Source organism: Protopterus annectens, chromosome 7.part0 (genome assembly GCF_019279795.1).
Source record: "Protopterus annectens isolate FY-2018-M chromosome 7.part0, PAN1.0, whole genome shotgun sequence".
Taxonomy (NCBI): domain Eukaryota; kingdom Metazoa; phylum Chordata; order Ceratodontiformes; family Protopteridae; genus Protopterus; species Protopterus annectens.
Window position 1 is genome coordinate 82,265,327 of NC_056739.1, and position 23,132 is coordinate 82,288,458.

A 23,132-nucleotide genomic window follows, 5' to 3' on the forward strand; every position below is an offset into this window, starting at 1 on the left:
AATTTGGAATACAATCTGCACATCAATGTTCTAGAGTTGAGGGCAGTGTTTCTAGCGTTGCAACACTTTGCTCCCCTTCTTCCTCTAGGGACTATTGCAGTTCAGACGGACAACATGTCGGTAGTCTGGTACATAAACAAACAAGGGGAACCAAGTCCTATCAACTATGCAGAGAGGCCATGAGAATTTGGCAGTGGGCAGAGTCCACGGGTCGCTTTCTAATAGCAACGCACATCCCGGGTCATGGAACGTCATAGCCGACAGGCTGAGCAGAGCAATTCTGCTACCGCACGAGTGGTCTCTGAAACAGTCAGTGGCGAAAAGGATTTTTCGCACATGGGGCCAGCCTTCCTGCGACCTGTTTGCGTCTCCAATGAATGCCAAATGCAGGAGCTACTTTGCCCTATTACCCCTTCCAGGGAAGTCCCCAGGGACGCACTGGTTCTGATTGGCCCCGGGACTCCTGCACGCATTTCCTCCATTTCCTCTGATACCGAAATTTCTCCAGAAAGCCAGGAACCTTCACAGGACGATAATCCTCATTGCTCCATTCTGGCCTCGTCAAATTTGGTTTCCCTCCCTGAAAATTCACTGCATTCGGGGACCCTGGATTCTGGACCCAGAGCGGATCTGTTGACTCACTCGTCAGGGGTTCCCCATCCCGCTTCTGTCACTCCATCTAGCAGCTTGGCTGCTCCAATTCCCAACTTAGCCAGGTCTGATCTCTTGTCACCAGCAGTCCAGAATATATTAGTGGCTTCGCATAAGGCTTCCACTACTAAAACATATACTAGCAAATGGAAACGGTTTGTATTCTGGGCGAATACACACCACGTTGATCCCTTTACAGCTCCTTTGAATAAGATTTTAGAGTTCTTAACAGACTTATTTCATCAGGGTGCTTCTCCTGCTACTCTAAGAGTTCAATTGGCTGCCATTTCGAATTTCCATGTGGAAGAATGTGGAGCTCCTATCATGGCTCACAGACTTTGTAAAGCCTTTTTAAAAGGAGTTTTTCATATTAGACCTCCGGTCAGATCTCCTACGTCACCTTGGAGTCTAAACTTGTTGCTATCTAAATTAATGTTGCCCCCTTTGAACCTGCCTCTTCTTGCCCATTAAAATTTTTGTCCTGGAAAACTCTCTTTCTGGTAGCCATTACTTCTGCTAGACGAGTGTCTGAACTTCAGGCTCTCTCCATCAAGCACCCTTATCTGATCTTTCACTCTGACAGAGTTTCTCTTGCAACCAATTCATCCTTCCTCCCTAAAGTGTGTTCTATTAACAACATTAATCAGTCCATTGAATTACCCACTTTCTTCAAAACCACTCCAACAAAATGGAGTATATGTTACACAAATTGGATGTTCACAGACAGCTAAGGTTTTATTTGGATAGAACAAAAGATCACAGGAAAACAGATCAACTCTTTGTGGCTTTTGCTGATAGCAGGAAAGGACTTGCAGTTACCAAAAGAACTCTTTCAAAGTGGTTAACGGATTGTATAATCTATGTATACGATTCTGCAAATCAACCCCTTCTAAACAAACCCAAAGGACATTCCACAAGATCAATATCTACGTCTTTGGCTCATGCAGCTCGCCTACCTCTGGATGCTATTTGTGCGGCTGCTACCTGGTCTAAGCCACATACATTTATTTCTCATTATAAAGTAGATAAGGTTTCTAGGGACAGGGCAACCTTTGGTTCCACTGTGCTCAAGAACGTCCTCCGTGAGTTCCTCAGGATTTAGGAGCTAGGGACGCTACCCATGTGTAAGAACAAACGGCGAGATTGAACACTATCACATATAGAAGTTATGTCCTTACCATAACGTTCCATGTGGAGTGTTCATCTCGCCTTTGTTCTTACAGTCCCACCCTCCCACCCTTAGGAAGAACGTTCTTTGATGCCTGGCCAGAAGCATTTTTTGCTACTGTCATTATTCTGTGTACATAGTTGGTATACACATATACTTTATATGTGTCTGTTTATGTATGTATAGATGTATGGCATGAATGTGCTGTTATGTAGATTGGTTTGCTTGCAAACTAGATCTGAGGTAAAGGCAGAGGGGGATTGTGGGTATTAGATTGTCTCGAGCTTCTTCTCGATGCAGAGCTTGCAAGAGGCCGGCACGGAGCCGAGGATCGGCTCCGAACCCATGTGTAAGAACAAAGGCGAGATGAACACTCCACATGGAACGTTATGGTAAGGACATAACTTCTATTTTCAACAATTGGCTAAGCTTCTGGTGTCATTCAAAGGGGAGCCAGTGTCTGTCAGCCTGGGATGACATGCTCGACAAGCCACTCTGTTTCACTAGAGATGGCTTGCAACTGTCACCCTTAGGCTTTTGAATACTGGCCAAGGCTCTTGCCACCCCCATAGTGCCTTTTTTAGGCAAGGCTCAAAAGACAAACCCACCACCGTAAATAGCACAAGTAACAAAAAACTAAGGGTAATGCTACTCAATGCCAGAAGTCTAAACCTCAAAATGCACGCACTCGAGGCACTCCTCGGTATGGAGAAAATAAATATATGTGCAGTAACAGAAACCTGGTTTAAGGCTCCAGAGAGCACCCCAGCACTACCAGGCTACAACTCATGCCATACATTTCGGCCACAAAACCCAGACCGAAATACAAAAGGTGGGGGAGTATCCATATTCATCAAGGATACCCACACCTCCAGGTTAGTGGCACAGCACGATGCTTCAGAGATTATCCACGTGCAACTAACAATGGGCAAAACTGCTGTTCAAATTATAGCTTGCTACAGATCACCCAACATGTCCCAGGACCCCCACTCTGCATTCCTGGAAACACTGAGAAACATAAAGGACCTACTAAACACTCTGATATTGGGTGATTTCAATTACCCAAACATTAATTGGGAGAACTACTCAAGTACAAACTCCCTTGCCCAACATTTCCTAGAATTTATAAATTCAAATGCCCTGGATCAACTGGTCAACACCCCCACCAGAGGTGACAACAGATTGGACTGGTCATCACCAACCACAACGGAGGTCAACTCCTCACTGGTTAGATCTGACCATAAACTAATCAGTCTGGATATCCACATTCCGCTACCACCCCCAGTCAAAGAAACCACCGTGAAAAACTTTTCAAAAGCAAACTTCACGTTACTTAAGACCGAGGTGGGAAGTTTCAAAGCACCCATGCTAAAGGATAATGCTGTCCACGCTGGAAAATCCTTTACTAATGCACTCTACGGGCACCTAAAATAATGCATGGATCGTGCTATCCCAAACAAAACCAAGACTCATTCCTCCAAGAAAAGGAAACCAGTCTGGTGGACCCCTGCCATAAACAAGCTATACAATAGAAGGAGGAAACTAGTACAGAAAAAAGTAAAATCCCAAGAAGGGAAGACATCCCTGGTCAGTATCAGCAAGAAACTACGTTCCATCATAAAATCATGCAAGGCTAGCTTCAAAAGAAAAATTGCCATGGACTCCAAAGATAACCACGAGGCACTCTTTAGCTATGTCAAGAATCTAAGTGGCAATTCTCAGATCGGCTCGGAGTTAGTGCAGAATGGCACAAAATACACTGAACCGACTGATATAGCCAACATCCTGGCAGACAGGTTCACTGCAAACTTCACCCCCAAAAGGGCCCATAACTATACCAGAAGAATGTAGTGCCCCTGAAATCACAGACACTCAGGTTAAAACAGCCCTCTCCAAAGCCAAAAACACAGCATCAGTGGGACCAGACGGTGTCCCAGGCTGCGTCCTACACGAGCTCAAAGATGAACTAACCCCTCACCTAAATGCACTGTTTAAATTCAGCCTCTCCACAGGCTACATGCCCACAGAGTGGCACACAGCAATGGTTATTCCACTCCACAAAGGTGGAGCCACAACGGACCCCGGCAACTATCACCCTATAAGCCTGACGAGCTTGGTCTGAAAAGCTATGGAGTGCATCATCATGGATCTCATTAACAGAGACATTGGAAACCTCCAAACACTGGACCCTACCCAGTTCGGCTTTGTTAAGGGCAGATCATGTCTCCTAAACCTGGTGGACTTCTTTCAGTTACCAAGGCTATAGATGAGGGAAAGGTGGTCCACACAGCCTACCTAGACCTTGCAAAGGTCTTTGACACCATTCCCCACTCAGGTATTATAGACAAGCTCACCAGCCTGAACATAAACCCCTGTGTCACGAGATGGGTTGCCAACTGGCTCACGGACAGAGCCCACATGGTAAGAGTTGCGGGAGGTAGGTCTGACTGTAAACCGGTTAAAAGTGGTGTTCCCCAGGGCTCAGTCCTAGGACCTCTCCTGTTCGGCATATACTTCTCAGAGGTACAGGCAAGCACAGGAGGACTATGGCTGACCAAGTTCGCAGACGACTGAAAACAAGGGGCTATAATTGACTCTCAGGCTGACACAGACATCCTCCAAAAGGGTCTCACTGAGACAGATACCTGGTGTCAAAACCATGGCCTCAAGCTAAATGCCAAAAAGTGCATAGTCATGCCCTTTGACAAAATCCAAGTACCCATAAACTATCACATAGGTGGTAGCCCCCTAAATACGAAAGACGTAATAAGGGATCTGGGGACCCAAGTAGATAATAACCATTCCTTTGATAATCACATTGCCAAAGTGGTTAGAAAATCCTTCTATGTGGCCCACCTAATCACAAAAGGGTTTGCATCCAGATCGAAGGAGGTCATTGGGCCCCTCTATGCATCACTCATCAGACCGATCATAGAGTACAATGCCCCATTTGGGATGTACCTTACAAGACACCTGCAACAACTGGAAAGACCACAGAAGTACCTGACCAAGAGAATCACTGGCCTCAAGCAAATGTCCTATGCAGCTCAACTGAAGAAACTCCAGCTGTACTCAGTTGCATACTGCCTACTCAGAGGTGATCTCTGCTTGACATACAAGGCCATTTCCAACCCAGAACTGATGGACATGCTCCACCTAAAGAAAACCATATCCCCTCGAGCCACATGCTCCTCTAAACCTCACCACAACAATAAATAGGATGGGCTGGAGGGATAGATTCCTGTCCCAGAGACTTCCCGTGCTTTGGAACAAGATTCCAATCTACATTAGGCAGAGCTCCTCATTAACCCTCTTCAAGAGAAACCTTGACGAGTGGATGGGAAACAGAAAGTTTACCCCAGGGATCACTTCAATGGCTCTGCTGGACAGAGGCACAGGGAACTAATCTAAGGGGGCGGTGAAAGCCAACATATTCTGGCTAGGCTTATAAATGCCTTCGGGCAGATAGCCTAGTACCTACTTATGAACCTAAAACCTATTTATGAGCATACTTTATGTGGCGTTCTTTATCTTTCCATACCTCTGAGAATGTGTGTGTGTTTGTGTGTGTGTGTGTGTGTGTGTGTGTGTGTGTATATTTACACATACATAAACACACACACACACACACACACACACACACACACACACACACACACACACACACACACACACATATGTATAAACACATACAGACCTGGAACAGTGAGGTTACTCATCTCTTCTCTCTCTTTCCTCTGAGCCTTATTCCTCTCAACTTACACAGCTCAGACAAGGACAGAAGCACTCTTCCTCTCTCAGTGTATGCTTCTATAATTCTGAAGCGCAGAAGCACTCTTCCCCCTTCAACATATGCTGCTACTAGGGAGACAACTTTTGCAAGAAGTGTGTACTCTGAAGCACATTTCCTCCCTCAGTGCCACTGATTCTAAAAGGGAGACTACTTTTGCAAGGAGAAATATGTGTTTGTGTGTGTGCATGTATGTCCCAGTCTATATTTTTAGCTAGAAGCTATCTAGTTAAGTGACTTCCTTGGATTCGCACAGTATGCAAATGTGGCAGTAGAAAAAAATCAAACCCTGTACCATGCTCATTAAGTGCTTAGAATCTTAATTCTCCCTACCAACTGCTAGATCTCCATTAACCTCTTCTTTTTGGTAAATCACTGAGGGAGTTTCTTATCCGCGGTGGTGCAGCGGTAGCGTTGTTGCCTCACAGCAAGTGGTTCTCCCGTTCGATTCTCAGCTAGTGTGCGGGGAGTGCCTTCTGTGTGGAGTCTGCATGTCCTCCCCACACCCACACACACACACACACACACACACACATACACACACACACACACACACACACACACACACACACACACACACAGACACACACACCATATATTATACAAACACTGGTGGTGTGTGTGTAGATGGTGTTTTTCTGCAGTTAGAAATGAACTGTATTGGCATATTACAGCATGAGTCACCTGGAAGAAACCAGTTAAATGAAGGACTGGAAGCTCATAATGTTACAGTCATTTGACTCTCACAGAGAGAGATTTGACCTGTCCTTGGGTTCATAAACCTAATGCAAAGCAGGCTGAATGCAGATCACTCCTGATTATAATGAGCAAATTTGAATAAAATGTGACGTGTGAAATGTAGTACTAGCTACATGGAGATATTATTGACAATTACATGAACCAGAACAGGTGGACCAGATACAGTAGTCCAAGAAAACAAGGTATTTTCCAGAAAAAGGCTACATTTGTGTTAATTGTTGAAACTGGTACACCCAAGGATTATAATGTATTACTTCCTGAGAGACAGAGAGTCATAAAATAAAGCAGAAACAAGAAATGTAGGGCAATTATACCCAGACAGTTCCAAAAGTAGAAGGAGCAACAGGACAAATAAAAAATAAAAAAATAATTTTAAATATGTTACCAGTACGTGTAACCCCATGCATAGCTCTCAACCTTCCATTTCCAAAATGAGGAACACTTGGCCTTCATAATGTGGAACAAATGGGCAAAATGCGAAACACATACTAATGGCTTACTAACAACTTCAGCTAGGAAGGTCATAGGATGGTTAAAATATGCTGTTTTTTCTTATAAAGAAGATCATTTAATGAATTAATATGATTAATTTCTATTTACCATGGATTTCACTTAAAAAATTCCTAACACTGAATGTGTGACAGACGCTTTCAGTGTGGAACTTTGAGGAACATGAACTTTTTAAGACCTCAAATGAGGTGTGTTCCTCGTAATGAGGTAGACTTGAGAGGTATGACCCCGTGTGAACTGAAAAAGGAAACAATTCTGGCTGCATTTTGGGTGCTGAGAAGAGCACTCTTATCAGACATCAAAGACTGAAACAATACCAATGTCAAGACTGAACCAATACTAATGTCATGAACTTCAGTCATGGTATCACAAACCCAAATCATTTGGAGAAATTAAAAAAATTGAGAAGCTACTTGGAAAGAAAAACAGGAATGAATTTTCTCAAGTAAATAACTCCTTGTTTCAAGGACAAATCTTCCAGTGTTGTGACTTTTTGCTTTAACTATGTAGTTGATAGTTTTTGACTGTATGAAGTTTGCTATACAATACTTTGTTTCTTTGGATTCTGGCACACTTATCCCACCACCAGTTCTGAAAAAAGGGGACAGTGTCTGTGAGTGAAGAAAAGTCATGGCATAAAAACATACCTCTCAACCTCTTAGTGCAAGAAATCTGGAGAAAGCCTGGCAAAATGGGGTACAAAGACCCAAAAATAGGGACATATTTTAAATATTGCTCTTATAAACTTAGAAAGTTGCTAGAGTAACAGGATTTGTGTTAATATACATTTGCTGGAGATTTTGAAGTCTGAAACTCAAATATATGTCCTTATTTAGTGACTTCAGTCCTCAGATTATCCCACTGATTTGCCAGAAAATCACAAATTTTAGGAAGAATAGACCAAAAACATGAGTCAAAAATTTGGACATTCTGCGAAAATCTGTACATTTGAGAGGTAAGCATAAAAACTTGAAACGTTTTAAACACACTGTGTAACTAACACATGCTGGAATACATTTTTGTGTTCAGCATGTAATTAACACGTCCTATACTATGCTTTTGTGTTCAATGTGTAATTAACACACACTGGAGTACGTTTGTCTTCAGCTTTGCTCATTTCGAAAATTAGGTATGTAAACATGTTCTTTAGGACAGCTGTAGGTGTAATAGGAATAGTTCTAGGATCTAGTTAGAATCTGAGCAGACAGCTTTTTCTTTTTTTGTTATAATTTTAGACTGATAGTCTGTTGGTTAATAGAAAAAAATCCAAAAACAGATAATGAAAATGTCTTTTTCTGCTCCCTTTGTCCATTGTTCATCTTTAAATATCTGGCCCGCCAAGATACATTACCACAAACTATGGATACAATTGATGATCAGCAAATAAAGAAGTCGGTGAAACTTGTCAAGTGGTTCACTCACCAAAAACGAAGCCCAACAATATAGAATAAAAGTGGTGAACCAACCACTTAGGACCGTTCAATAAATTGTTCCTATAACCACAGCTATTTGAACTAACAATGGTAAGTCACCAAACTGTTAAACAGAACCATCCAAAAGCCGCATGCAGAGCTGCAACACTTGTGCTGGCATAAAAAGATGTCACTTCGTCACTTTTGTAAAAAAGCAGTCTTTTAATGAAGAACAAAAACGGGAACAGAAAAAGAAATAAGCGCTTTCACGCGGTGCAACCGCGCTTCTTCAGATTTCATTAATACAAAGTAAGAATCCAACATTTATACCGCACTAGGCGGGAACATCAAACAATTAACCAAACCATTTAATCAATTAATGAATTTACTGCTAAGCAACTGTTGCATTGTATATGCATCAGCATTAGAGACATGTAAATATAAAACACATAAATGTAAACATAAAAACATATTGTGAATATGAAAAATGTGCTGTGTGCCCAGACGAACCAATATTGTATTGGGAACCATTTCATAAAGCATGATTGAAAATCACATTCACAAACCTTAAAAAATTATATCTCTATGAGACACTTTTAAACTCATATTAAAAATGCAGGTTAAGCAGACCCCGATATATAGGTCATAATGATCAAAACAATGAATTTGATTCATCCATTATATTGAGGACTAAACTGTTAATCACAAAAATATGAACTTGTTTGCCAAACGAAGTTCAAACATTCTGAAGCCTGAACATTTAACAGACTGCATATGACATTAGAGCTTATCTCGCTTGGGTACTTGCACTCAAAACGATGAAAATGAAAAAAATATAAAAACGGTAGAAATAAAAAACATATACATTGTGTCATATATATAGTCTGTTCTTACATGCACTAAATGTCAGAAGTTCTTGCATATAACATCATTCGGCTTACTATTCATAGCGGCATGGAGCTGATGTTCAAGCGTTAGACTACTAAGCAACGTCCTGACGTCATAGCGCTATGACTGACAAATCAAAACATTAAAGGCACCAGTATAGAAACAGTCAATTCTTCCGTCAGTTCTAGGGTGGGCTGTAATTTCAACCCCAATGAAACAAGCATTCCTAAAATAAATGGTTTCTATGCTTAACATTGGGTGCTTTCTATATTAAAGTGTATATATTAAAATGTATGTATCACGTATATTCCTACAGTCATGCACAGATCTATGTGATACATCTTCCGTATAAAAAATCTCCAGTGTTCACAAACATCTACCCACGTAATAAAATCAAAAGTGAGATACAACAAACAGATTGTTTCATGGTCTAAGGGCATGCCTATGAGATGACCATGAAGTTCTTATAAACAGCAAAGACATGCCATGGTGTAAGTCATATGTATCCTAAACTTACATCTAAAAGAAAACAACAATCATGGCTATATCAAAATAGAAAGGGGGAACGGCTTATCAATATAATGCCTGACTTGATCTCAAGCAGCATACTAAAAACAATACAAGTATTAAAGATAAACATTTTAATAACTATAAAAGTGCGGTATAAATGTTGGATTCTTACTTTGTATTAATGAAATCTGAAGAAGCGCGGTTGCACCGCGTGAAAGCGCTTATTTCTTTTTCTGTTCCCGTTTTTGTTCTTCATTAAAAGACTGCTTTTTTACAAAAGTGACGAAGTGACATCTTTTTATGCCAGCACAAGTGTTGCAGCTCTGCATGCGGCTTTTGGATGGTTCTGTTTAACAGTTTGGTGACTTACCATTGTTAGTTCAAATAGCTGTGGTTATAGGAACAATTTATTGAACGGTCCTAAGTGGTTGGTTCACCACTTTTATTCTATATACAATTGATGATGTTTGGCTGTCAGTTTATTGATCAAACTTAAAGCATGCAGTTATTGAGTTTAAAAAAGGCTATGCTTACAGAATACTCATCTGCTAAGGAGTGTCCGCTCTTTACTTCTTCCACAAGCTCTTCTTTGGATAAGCATCGTCCAGTGGTCCTCAGAACATGAAGTGTGATCTCTCTGGGAGTGAAAATATTTTTGATAGGTTCTACATTGCCTAGAGAGCTGACATCGAGGGTAAGTGCCACATTTGAACCTCGTCTGTAAAAAAAAAAAAAAACAGAATTACAGGTATATAAGAAGATAGTCAAGCAGTAAATATATGCATTTAGGCAGCCATTATTCCTTTGGGCATTTCTTGATAAAGGGAACATGGCTTGTTCCAATCAGTTTTACCCCATGTTTGAAGCAAAGATTATTTATGACTGTGAGAAAATGAAGCCCGAAAAATTAAATTTGGTGGTGGATGAAAGCAGGTGCTGGGGATAGAGGAGATATCCTTCTGCCTCTGTGCCTTTTAATGAGTTACTCTGGCTTTAAGAATTCAGAATCGTTTTCGTACTATAATATATGAACTGTTTATTTCTTTACTTATATTCTGTTTATTAACTAGAAATGTCCTCTGGACATGGCCCATTTTCATAGGAGGCCCGGGATGAACATTTCTAATTGTACAGTACAATACAGTACAAGTTTATAATTTTCTTATGCATAGAGTTTTTTTTTTTAGTTTTTAAACACAGCTGACAATCAGAAGCCTCCAGGTCCTGTCTGTATCCGCCAGGTCTGCTGGACCTGTCTTAGCCTTCCTTGAGATAATCCTAACTCATTGAGGAACATGTTGTAGCATTACACTGCTATCTGAAGTGTTTTTTACTAATTCATTACCCCATCTTTCTCACTTCCCCTTGCAGCATATTGGCCATGCCTCCTTGTATACCTCAGCCATAAGCCCTGCCCCCTGTAGTACAACACCACCTCACAAGTACCCAAAGACCAGCAGAGATCTTGCAGTGATTTGTCTGAGAGACAAGTATGGGCACACTTACCCTCACTCCCTTCACTTTATCAAGTAACCATGCCAGTAATCAAACCCTGGTCATCTCGGCCACAGCAAGTGCTTTATCCCTCTTACCTCATTGGCACAGTCTTCTGCATACAATAACCGATGTAGTTATATGTACCGTCTTAAGTTACTGTTGTACATACACTAGTCAGTGTATATCCTTGGCCTAAAGTGAATAGAAACTCCTAAGATTCATTTTAGTTATGAGGTCATAGCCAAGGGACATATCAAAAGAAATTCAAAATGTGTAGTAGTGAGTAATTTACCATAGACGTGGATCTTCAAGGTGTAGTCATTACAGTCATACCACTGAGGATTATGACTGAGTTAACTTGCTAATTTGTTTGAGAAATGGATTTATGAAATTTGCATTTTGAGCTTTGCTTTGCTCTACTCTCAATGTGAATTTCTTGAATTCATTTTAAGAGCATAATAACAGTTATGATCAGTGACCTTATAATTTTGTTTAATAAATGGGGAGTTTTAGGTACACTGCTGTATTTCAAATTAGGAAAGTGTAGGATAATTACCAGCTTTAAAAGCTGTCACACACTTTACACTGCTGCAGACACAGCAGCCAGAACCAAAGAACACATGTAATAATTTAGTATCTTTTAAAGCTATCATGCACTTTGTTCTGTAATACTTATATTTCCCCAGTTTCAGATTGTAGTAATATATTTCTTTAGGGTTATCTTCCATTTTCCCTTGATTCTTCCAGTCTGAATTAAAAAAAAAATCTGTACCGTCTTACAAGAAATTGGCTGCTTAGACTGATGAAGACTCATGCCGGAACACACTGGTGTAGGTTAGCACATGGTTTCTTTTTATCTGCTAAGTTGGCATATTCTGTCGTCAGATCTTTGAGCAATGATTCCCTGACATAGGGGTCTTTGGCATAGACCACATCTCAGGCAATGATCCAAATAATCTAACTAATAATCCATCAGAAGGATGTGAACTGGCATTTCAAAATCTAAGTAAGGGGCTTAAAAACCTCAGAGCCAATATTTGGCATCTTAAACATTTCCGTGCATATATTAAAAAGGATATGGCCCCTAGGGGTCTTAGAATACGTCTACAGCCATTGGTTGGTAGATCTGAAGACAGACTAACCACTGAATGGAATAAGGCATTACAACAAGCTTCTATGATGTTTGTCAATATTCTTTCTTCTTATTATGAAAGAATGATAGATATAAACCTATCGGAAGTCAAATCTGTTTGCGAAGAATGTAAAAAATATGAATCACTCACGATATATGAAGGTTTAATTAATAAGCTGTCCAAGGATTTGGCAAACTTCGAGAAACAAATAAAAGATAGAAAAATTAAAAGGTTTAACTGGGACATCGCAGATTACCAAAGGGGGCGTCCTTTTGAAACGCATAGATCTGTTCGATTTATGGATACAAGTCAGGGAACAGCAAGGGGCAAAACCAGAAAGAGACCTAGGTCCATTCTTAAAAATAATGACAGGTTCCTGACAAGCACATCGGGGGGATGAATCCTCCTACACAGACAGTGAAGGTGCTCAGCCCCAGGAGTCACCAATGCGAAAAAGGTCCAACTCAGCACTCCCTTTAGAAGTGGAAAAAGGCAGCGGGGTGGCCGCAGGCATAAACATGGGAAGCAGAATAGATTCTGTGGAGGGATTGATAGAAATGTTACTAAGATAACTGATCAGGAATATCATAATGTGTTAAATTTGTTAGATGTTATTTTAACAACCGAACAAGAAAAATTGCTTAATAAAGGTCTTGGTTTTGTACCAAGCTTTTTCTGTAATGAGTATAACATTGTGTCTGATGTCATTAATTTCTGTCGAAATCTTAAAAGATATTTTTTCCAGATGAAACAGCACAAAGCTCTCAAAGATCTACTGATTTTAAATTCCGTAAATCAAAATTCCAACCCCCCCCATGAATAAACACGTTTCGATTTTTCAACAATCTGTATTAAGGGATTTGCATTTTCCAAATTTTGAATCACAAATTATGGGTGAAAATATCTCTGTATTGGAGAAAATGGCCCTAGAGGAATTGAGGAACAATCGGAACATAGCTATACTACCAGCAGATAAAGGAGGGGCGGTTGTGGTTTTAAACATGAACTACTATGTACAAGAAGGTTTGGAACAATTATCAAATGCCAAATGGGAGGATGGCCTAATGGTTAAGGTGTTTGCCTTACAAACACAAGGTGCAGGGTTTGAGTCTGACATGGGATAATTGGCTATGCTTAAAATGGCTTGCAAGGGCAATTAGCCTAGTAATAATCTATGCATCTATGAATCTATGTTATATGCACATGTCTATTGATCCTACTCCCAACTTCAAAAAAGAAATAGATACCTTTTTAAATCTGGCGGAGGAAGAGGGTATCATTACTGCCAATACAGTTCAACATCTAACTGTGATGGACCCTCAAAAACAAATTCTGTATCTGCTTCCCAAAATTCATAAATCCATTTCAAAGCCACCTGGAAGACCAATAGTATCAGGCATAGGCTCTCTTACAGAACCACTATCCATGTTCCTGACGCAACATCTTAAGCCACTATTAACAAAGGTTAGGGCTAGGTTACAGGATACTACACAGTTCCTGCAAATTATACATGATACACAACTGGAACCACACTGGTTGATGTGTACACTAGATGTTAAGTCCTTACATATGAGCATACCCCATTGGGCAGGATTACAGGCAGTACATTACTGGTTAGAACATTCCAATTTATACCCACCAGGACTCAACACTTTGCTTGTTTGTATGGCTGAACATGTGCTCAACAAGAATGTTTTCTACTTTCAAGGGGAGTGTTATTGGCAAATTCAGGGTACTGCCATGGGGGCATCTTTTGCCCCCATATATGCAGATCTATTTATGGCGTACCTTGAAGAATGCATGATATACAACCCACTGCATAACATATACATGGTTGAAATGGATATCTAGCGTAGATACCTCGATGACTGTTGGATGGTGTGGCGTGCGGATTCTGCGTACTTGCAAGAATTTGTGGAATATTTGAATAGTAACATTTGGGGTATAGTATTTACTATTACAAATGATCTCAATACTATTGATTATGTGGATGTTACGGTGTATAGGAATAATGACCATGCTTTGAGTACTAAAACATACAGGAAATACCACAATATAACACCTTATTACATGCATCTAGTATGCATCAACGCCACACCATCCGCAACATATCAAAGTCTCAATTTTTGAGAATTAAACGTATTTGTTCATGCCAGACAGACCTTGGGATAGCGAAACAGGATCTACAAAACAGATTTCTAGATAGAGGTTATCACCAATCAGATATAATATCAGCTAGCATGTGGTCTGACAACCAAGACAGAAGCAAATTATTGGAATATAAGAAACGTCAACCATTAGGTGTAGAGTCTTCATTAAGGTTTGTCACCACATTTGGTAGGAATCACAATGTGATTAGAAACATTCTTGATTCTAAATGGAATATATTACTAGCAAATGATCATTTAAGAAATATCCTGGGCCCGAAATGCCAATTTTCATATAGACAGGGCAAGAATTTAAGAGCCATGTTTTCACACTATAAACACAAGGAAAATGGAGGTGCTATTCACAAACAGTTGACAATATCTGGGGATGAACTTGTGGGAACATTTCCATGTGGTCATTGTGCATCTTGTAATCAAGTTAGTAAATTGAAACAGTTTACTAGTACCAATACAAGCAGGGTCTATGATATTAGAGTTTTTGGTAACTGCAGCAGTACCTGGATTATTTATTTGGCAAAGTGTCAATGCTCAGCATTTTATGTCGGACAAACATCACGATCACTCAGAATTAGGATGGGTGAACATAAAAGTGACATAAAAAATAAAAAGGAAACCAATGCTTTGTACAGACACACACTTAAACATCATAATGCCAAGTTTATGTTTATAATCATAGACAAAATAATGGGAGGCAGAAGTAACCAACAAGGGTGGCACAGTATCTTGAACCACAAAGACAAATATTGGATTATTCATCTTGGTGCCTTATTTCCCCCTGGGTTGAATGATCACTTATAAACTCAAAATTATCTGATACATAAGATATGATGGTTTGAACATAGCATATGTGTTAACATTGAAATAGACATGAACTTGATAATGTTTTTCATGTTCATGAGACATAATATTCGATGTTAAGTTTTCTATCTCGCTTTCATTCTTGCTGGTTGGGTTCGGAGCTGATCCTCAGCTCCGACTCAGCCATCTACTAAAGCTCGAGAGCTATTTACTCGCTCGAGGCCTCCCCTTATCCCACAATGCTTGGCGCTAGATACCCAGATCTCGTTTGCCGCTTCAGCTACGAGGTTGCGCTTTTACTGGCTCAGGTCGTATTAATCCTTGTTTTTGTATTACTAGCTAATATTTACCTTGTATTTTTCTTATATATAGATTGTCTTTCCCTTGTAGTGTATTTAGACTGTGTATCCCCTAGTTTGCCCCACTAGGGAAACTCGTTTTCTGTTAGAGAGAGTTTCTACCCTTCCCCCCCTTGTTTCTCTCTATTAGTGGCTAACCCCACCCTTGTTGTACCTATAGGAGTAGTGTTTAGCCTTGTAGTATTTGTATATTTTTATTAAGGATAGTTGTTATTAAGTGTGTGTGATAGTTTTTTGTGGTTATTATTGTTAGCTTAACTAGTGTGGGTGGGTGAGTGTTTCTGTGTGCCTTGTTTACGCACTAGTTTAATTTTTCTCTCTTTAGTATCCCCGGGCCAGTATATCCAAGGATACTAAAGTTTCAGGCTTCAAGAAGTGTGACTCATGCTGTCAGAAGATGTCTCTGACAGACTGTCACTCTTCTTGTGTTTATTGCTTGGGTTCCCTACACCTTCAGGACTCCTGCTCGGTCTGTCATGCCTTCAGCCCGAGAGTCCTACAGGAGCGTAGGAACAAGCTTATTTTGAGAGGCTTACTTAAGCCAGGGGGATCCCCGGTGAAGCCTCAGTCGGGAAATCTTCAAAGCCCGCCAAGCCGTCAGCTCCCAGTTCGGAGCCGTCGCTGGGCGGAGCATCTGCCTCCTCTTCGGCTCCGACATCCCTAGACCTCAGTCAGCTACGACTTTAGTGTCGGAACTATCATTGGGCCGAAAACGTTCTATGTCCCCTTCCCTAGAATTGGTTCATTCAGCTCCGAGGTCACCGTTGCTTCAGTCGGAACAAAGCCATAGGTCCCACTCCTCTCGGTCCTCCAGGTTATACGATCATGACTTGGAGATGGTGGTCAGTAGACACCTTAAATCGCAGGCCCTGGCCAAAATGTCAACCAGCCCTTCTCAACAGACTATGGCTGTCCCGGTGTCTTCAGCAGTTCCTCCTCCAAGTCCCCTTTTGTGTTCAGAGCCGGAGCTGGTTGGGGCTCGAATCTTGGAAACATCGGAGCCGATACCACATCTTTCGGCTCCTTCGTCGACTCCGATCTCTTCATTGGTTCCTTCCTTGGAGGGATCTCGGCGCTGGGACTCCCTCGTCGGCTCTGGGGGGGCGAGTGGCATCGGACCCTTGTCCGACCCCGTTCTCCCTCTTGGGGCTTCAGTGCAGGTGAGCTCGGCCCCGACATTGGCCTCAGAGCCATCCCTCTCAGTGCCAGGAGGGGTTCACGTCTCTTTGGAGCGGGGACCCTCTGCTCTGCCTAATGGGGGCGCCTTCAAGGTCATGAGGAGCATGCTGACTCCTGAGTTGGCTCCTCGATCGGCCCCTTCGGCTCCTCCCCCCATGGTGCCTGCATCAGTCTCTGTCCACCCTCCTGACCCCAAGCGTGGAGAACAGATGCTCCAGGTCACCCCATTGGGCGTATCTTCCTCTTCCGAGGCCTCCCCTGATCATTCAGAGGAGCCCCCTCGGAAGAGAATATGTAAGAGGAAACATGTCGACTCCCCCAAGTCAGTCACGTCTGATACCGACTTGGAGGATTTGGAAGGGTCCCCAAGATCCCCCTCTGAGGATGTCTCTTTTTCAGACATTCTAGAGATCCTTAAGCAGAAGGGGAATTGGACTGCCCTTAACCCTTCCGATGACAAGTTGGTATACCTGGACGCGTTTGGTTCTCGCCCTTCCACCTCCTGGGTGTCTCCACCCTTTGACCCGCTCATGGAAGTAGTGGCTCAAAGGGCGTGGTCAGCCCCGGACACAGTGGAACCAACTCCCCGCAGGCCAACTAAGTTCATTACAGCCCCACCCAACAAACAATTTTTGACAAAAGGTGTCCCTGTTGATGCCATGGTGGTGGTAGCAGCCACTAAGAAGGAGTTGGCTGACCCTTCGGTGCCTGTCCATCCACCTAATAAAGAGTCTAGGACAATGGACAGGTACGGGAAGCGGATGTTTTCCTCAGTGACCTTTTCCATGTGGTTGCTGAATTATCTGTGCCATTTCACCTGCCTTCAAAGGGATCTTCTCAAGGAACTGGATGATACCCTTCAGGATCCATCAGCTGCAGGGGCTCAGGATACGATTAACTCCCAGCTGGCGACCCTTAACTCTATCGTCAACTCCTCCATGCAGCTCATTTCTTATGCAGCTGATAGGGCGAGTAGGGCCGCAGGTACAGGCGTGGCTTTGAGAAGACATGCCTGGATGCGGTTATGTAACTTTGCTGACCCCTTTAAGGGATCCTTCACCAATACCCCCTTCAATGGTTCGGCTCTGTTTGGACCACAGGTGAAGGATACCCTTACCAGGTGTGAGCAGGAAGGCAAGACTCTCTCTGCCGTGGGAGTCTGTTTTTCTACTCCCTCTAGACCATACCCTAAAGGTCAGAAGAGTGGGAAAATGTGGTTTCGGAAACCCCAGGGAGTCATGCCTGACACACGTGACGAGTTTCCCTCCAGGGGCAGGGGAGTGAACAATAATAGATGCCGCCCGAGGGGCAGAGGGGGGCCGCAAAATCAGGGTAGCAGAGAATCTTTCTCTGACAAACCCTTTCAGCACCCCTGAGGGGCTGCCCGTCTGTCCACCTTCGGAGGCAGCCGGGGGAAGATTGTCACTGTACCCAGAAGCCTGGGAACTCCTCACACAAGACAAATGGGTATGGTCCATCATATCCGAGGGTTACAAAATCCCCTTTGTCCACACCCCTGTACAAACAACCAAGTCCATTCCAGATGTTCCACCCGGTCTAAGGGAACAAGCAGTGCCAGAAATTTCAAAACTGCTAGAAAAAAGGGCCATCCAGCCAGTCCCAGCAGACCAGCAAAGATCCGGAATTTACTCCAAGTATTTTTTGGTACCAAAAAAGATGGGACTGGAGACCCATTTTGGATCTCAGCAGGTTAAACAAATCTGTTCAAAGAACGAAGCTCCGGGTGGTCATGCTTCAGTCCATTCTACCCTTTTTGGGTCAGGACAGTTGGATGTGCTCCATAGTTGGATGTGCTTCAGGATGTGTACTACCATATCAAAATGGACAGGCGCTCCAGAAGGTTTCTCCGCTTCCGGCTGGGAGCCAGTCACTATCATTTCAGAGCCCTGCCCTTTGGTCTCACCACAACCCCCAGGGTGTTCACCAAATGCATGGTAGTGGTTACGGCTCACCTGAGACGGCTAGGATTCCAGGTGTTTCCATATCTAGACGACGGGCTCCTTACTGCTTTCACCAGGCATCAGCTACTGCGAGCCAGGGATTATACCATCCAAACTTGCTCCGAGCTCGGTATCTCAATAAATTTCGAAAAGTCTGCATTGTCGCCTTGTCAGTCTATAACCTTTATAGGCGCAAGATTAAATACAAAAGAGCTGTCTGCAAAACTTCCTCTAGACAGAGTGTCAGACATTCGCCAACATGTGCAGGTCTTACTACAGTGCAAGAGGATTCAGGCCAGATTTGTACTAAAAACCTTGGGTCTCATGGCAGCAGTAATCATACTAGTTCCCCTGGCTCATTTTCACATGCGGATTCTTCAGTGGATGCTCTTTACCCAATGGTCTTTTCAATGACTTCCGATGTCTCACAACATAATAATCACTCAATCATGCAAAGACCACCTGGCTTGGTGGATGGTCTCCCCTCTAGTACTCCAGGGCAGACCGTTTGTTCTTCCTCCTTCTGTTGCCACAGTGACCACGGATGCCTCCCTGATTGGGTGGGTGGGGGGCATTTTTCAGGGCAGGACTGTCCAGGGCACTTGGCAACCTCTAGAGTACCACCTGCACATAAACATCTTGGAGATGAGAGCAGTGCTTTTAGCGTTGCAAGCTCTTCAGGACTCTCTACCCACCGGGACTATTGCAATTCAAACAGACAATATGTCTGTAGTGTGGTACATCAACAAGCAGGGCGGAACCAAGTCCTATCCCTTATGTCGAGAAGCACTCAGACTCTGGCAGTGAGCGATCTCCTCTCAACGGTTTCTGATAACAATGCACATCCCCGGGAAGTCCAACGTCATAGCGGACAGGCTAAGCAGAGCTATTCTTATGCCTCTCGAGTGGTCTCTCAATCAGTCAGTAGCGGACAAAATTTTCCAGAGATGGGGTCAACCTTGCTGCGACCTTTTTGCAACTCCTCTCAACAGCAAGTGCGATGATTTCTTCACTCTCTTCCCCCTTCCCGGCCACTCCCCCAGAGATGCTCTAGTTCACAATTGGTCCCGGGGTCTTCTGTATCATTTCCCCCTTTTCCCCTAATTCCCAAACTAATTCAGAAGGCAACCGCATTGGAATCCAGGATGATCCTCATTGCCCCTTACTGGCCTCGACAAATTTGGTTCCCATTCCTGCATCGTCATCTGCTGGAGCAGCCTTGGAATCTGGACCCAGTGCCAGACCTCTTGGTCCATCAGTCGGGCGGGCTGCACCAATCTCTTCAGTCTCTCAACCTCACATCTTGGTTGCTCCACTTCCAACCTTAGCCAGGCTTCCACATATTTCTCAGCCGGTGTGTGAAATCTTCCTTTCTTCGCACAAATCTACCACCATGAACACTTATGCTAGTAAGTGGAAATGTTTCTCTTTCTGTGCAGAGGCTAGGAATATAGACCCCTTTACAGCCCCTGTCCATCACGTTCTAGATTTTAGCAGAACTTTTTCAAGCTGGTTCCTCGTCTGCCACCATTAGGGCCCAATTAGCTGCTATTGCAAATTTCCACGCTGGCCTGTCAGAAACCAGCATCATGTCCCACAAACTTTGCAAGGCCTTTCTTAAAGGGACTATTTTGCTTAGGCCCCCGGTCAGAGATCCCCCGCCTCCATGGGATTTAAACTTGATATTAGCTTCCTTGATTCTCCCTCCTTTTGAACCTGTGGCTTCCTGTTCCCTAAAAGTACTTTCCTGGAAGACTCTCTTTTTAGTAGCCATCACCTCAGGTAGGAGAGTTTCGGAACTTCAAGTCCTCTGTATTCATCCTCCTTACCTTGTGTTTCACAAGGATAGAGTTTCACTCAGGACTAATCCTTCTTTTCTGCCCAAGATACCTTCTGAAACAAACCTGAATCAGGCTATTGATCTACCTGTCTTTTTTCCTAACTGTTCGAACAAAGCTGAACAAAAGTTACACCAATTGAACATTCATAGGCAATTACGTTTTTATTTGGACAGGACTAAGCAAACAAGAAAATCAGACCAACTCTTCCTGTCCTATGCTGAGGGCAAACAGGGCCTGCCAGTTTCTAAAGTAACCTTATCCAGGTGGTTGTCCTCTATTATTACTTTGATTTATCAGCTGAGACATAAAGAACTCCCTACTAAACCTAAAGGTCATTCCACCAGAGCGTTAGCTACTTCGGTAGCTTTTCAAGCTAGACTACCAATGGAATCTATTTGTGCTGCAGCCACATGGGCCACTCCTCATACCTTCATTTCACATTATAAGTTGGATATGGCCTCTAGGAGTAGAGCTGATTTTGGTTCCACTGTGCTCAAGAGTCTGTTCTGATGAGCCAGCCAGGACTAAGGTGCTAGGGACACTGTCCCAACCAGCAAGAATGAAGGGGAGATAGACAACTTAACATTAAGAAGTTATGTACCTACCATAACGTTCCATGTTAGTAGTCTTCTTCTCGCCTTCTTTCTTGCGTCCCACCCTCCATCCCCCTAGCCTGGACAGACCAAAAAGAGTCCCTTTTTGAGGCCTTCTTCCTCTGGCTGAGTCTTATCTGGGTTACATCCTCCTCTGTTTTAGTACTATAGATAAACCTTGTATTTTGGACAGGTGTCCTTAAAATTTTTTCTATGGTGTTAGCTCTGCCGAACGAGATCTGGGTATCTAGCGCCAAGCATTGTGGGATAAGGGGAGGCCTCGAGCCAGTAAATAGCTCTCGAGCTTTAGTAGATGGCCTAGTCGGAGCTGAGGATTGGCTCCGAACCCAACCAGCAAGAAAGAAGGCAAGAAGAAGACAACTAACATGGAACGTTATGGTAGGTACATAACTTCTTATTTGGTTTTATAACCATTGGATCAGATATATTCAAATTATGTTCATGGTATATATCATTATGATTAGATAATGTTTTTAAATCATAGATCTGGTAAAGAAATGGGCCATATACAGGCAAGTTATTGCCTTTGTGACTAGTTGTTTTTTATATTTTATTGTATTAGCCATAGTAACATATGGCAATTTTGAATATTCAAAACTATACTGGTCTATATAAGTGGTAATTGGTTTTCAGTCTCTTACAACAGTTTGTTTAGATAGCTGTTTATGTGTACATTTAACAAGTGTATAAGTTAGTACATTATTCACAGGGATCTTTTTTATGTTGTTCATTTTTTTATGCTGTTCATTTTCTTATAGTTAGAATATATATGTTATTATTTTTTGACTGTAATATTCAGATGGTGATGACACTCGTTTCATTATTAAGAGAAACCGGCCTTAGGGTTGGACCATACCGTATTACTATTGGTTGATGGTATCTATAAATAGTAATGAGATTTTCCGGACGTCTAATGCTTTTTCACTGATGAAGGCTACATAGCCAAAACCGGTTTGATTTGTTACATTTTGCGGCATTATATGCCTTATTGACATCCAGTCTTTAATAAAAGTATTTATAAGCTGCACATGCTGGCCTCTGGTGTTTTATGAGCTTATGATTTGGCCGAGCATACTCAACTTGAAAGCATTTGGTTTTTCTGTCTCTGAGTTAGTACCATAAACTCTCAGTTAACCGGAACTCAAGCAACCAGAAATCTCAAGCAACCAAAAAAAAAAAAAAAAATTGAAGAAATACACTATAATTTTCATGTATTGCACTTTCTGTCCCCCCCCCCCCCCCCGAAACATACCTTACGTCTTTAGAGTTTTAAAAAGGAAGATAGGAATAAATTCCCTCTCTCCCTAACCTAAGAACAAGTCAAACCAAACAGATAGTATAGGGTACAGTATTAGTCAGGCCTATTTTTAATAGTAACTCTCAAGCAACCAGAAACTACAGTTATCTAGCATCTACCAATCCCCATGGTTGCTGGTTTAGCGAGAGTTTACTGTATATATAAATTAGCAGGGATGTGAGGGTGCATGGTGACTTGTTGCATGGTCTAATTTTGATCCAAGCATGTGTAATGACGTGTCAGTGGTTTTTTTTTTTTTTTATGTTTTGTATCGACATTAGCCATGTCAATAATTAGGTGTTTAAATTATTTAAAGTACATGTGGGTTTACTACAAGTGCTTACATGCTACTAGCTCACAATACACCTGCTTGCTGCCACTTGCTGTTATAAGCAAGTGTCCTAACTCCCACTAGCCTGAACCTACCAGAATCCTAACTATAACCATAGCACTCCTCTCTTAACACTAAAGTCTGTGATAGTTTCCTAAACCTAAACACCTACTCCCCCCAAACTTAAAGTCCCTGATCACTCCCTAAATCTAAAACTCCATTCCTGATCCCTAATCCTACATTCCCCTCACATTCCAAGACCTAAA

At 42.3% G+C, this 23,132-nt stretch overlaps 1 protein-coding gene across 1 annotated transcript in view; it reads right to left on the reverse strand.

Annotated features, from left to right (window-relative positions):
* PTPN7 (protein tyrosine phosphatase non-receptor type 7) overlaps nucleotides 1-23,132 on the reverse strand; it is a 903,781-nt gene that overhangs the window by 543,291 nt on the left and 337,358 nt on the right. The window contains exon 3 of the mRNA XM_044076499.1: nucleotides 10,223-10,406. Coding sequence (XP_043932434.1) covers nucleotides 10,223-10,406 — 184 coding nt within the window. The remainder of the gene's footprint in view (nucleotides 1-10,222; nucleotides 10,407-23,132) is intronic.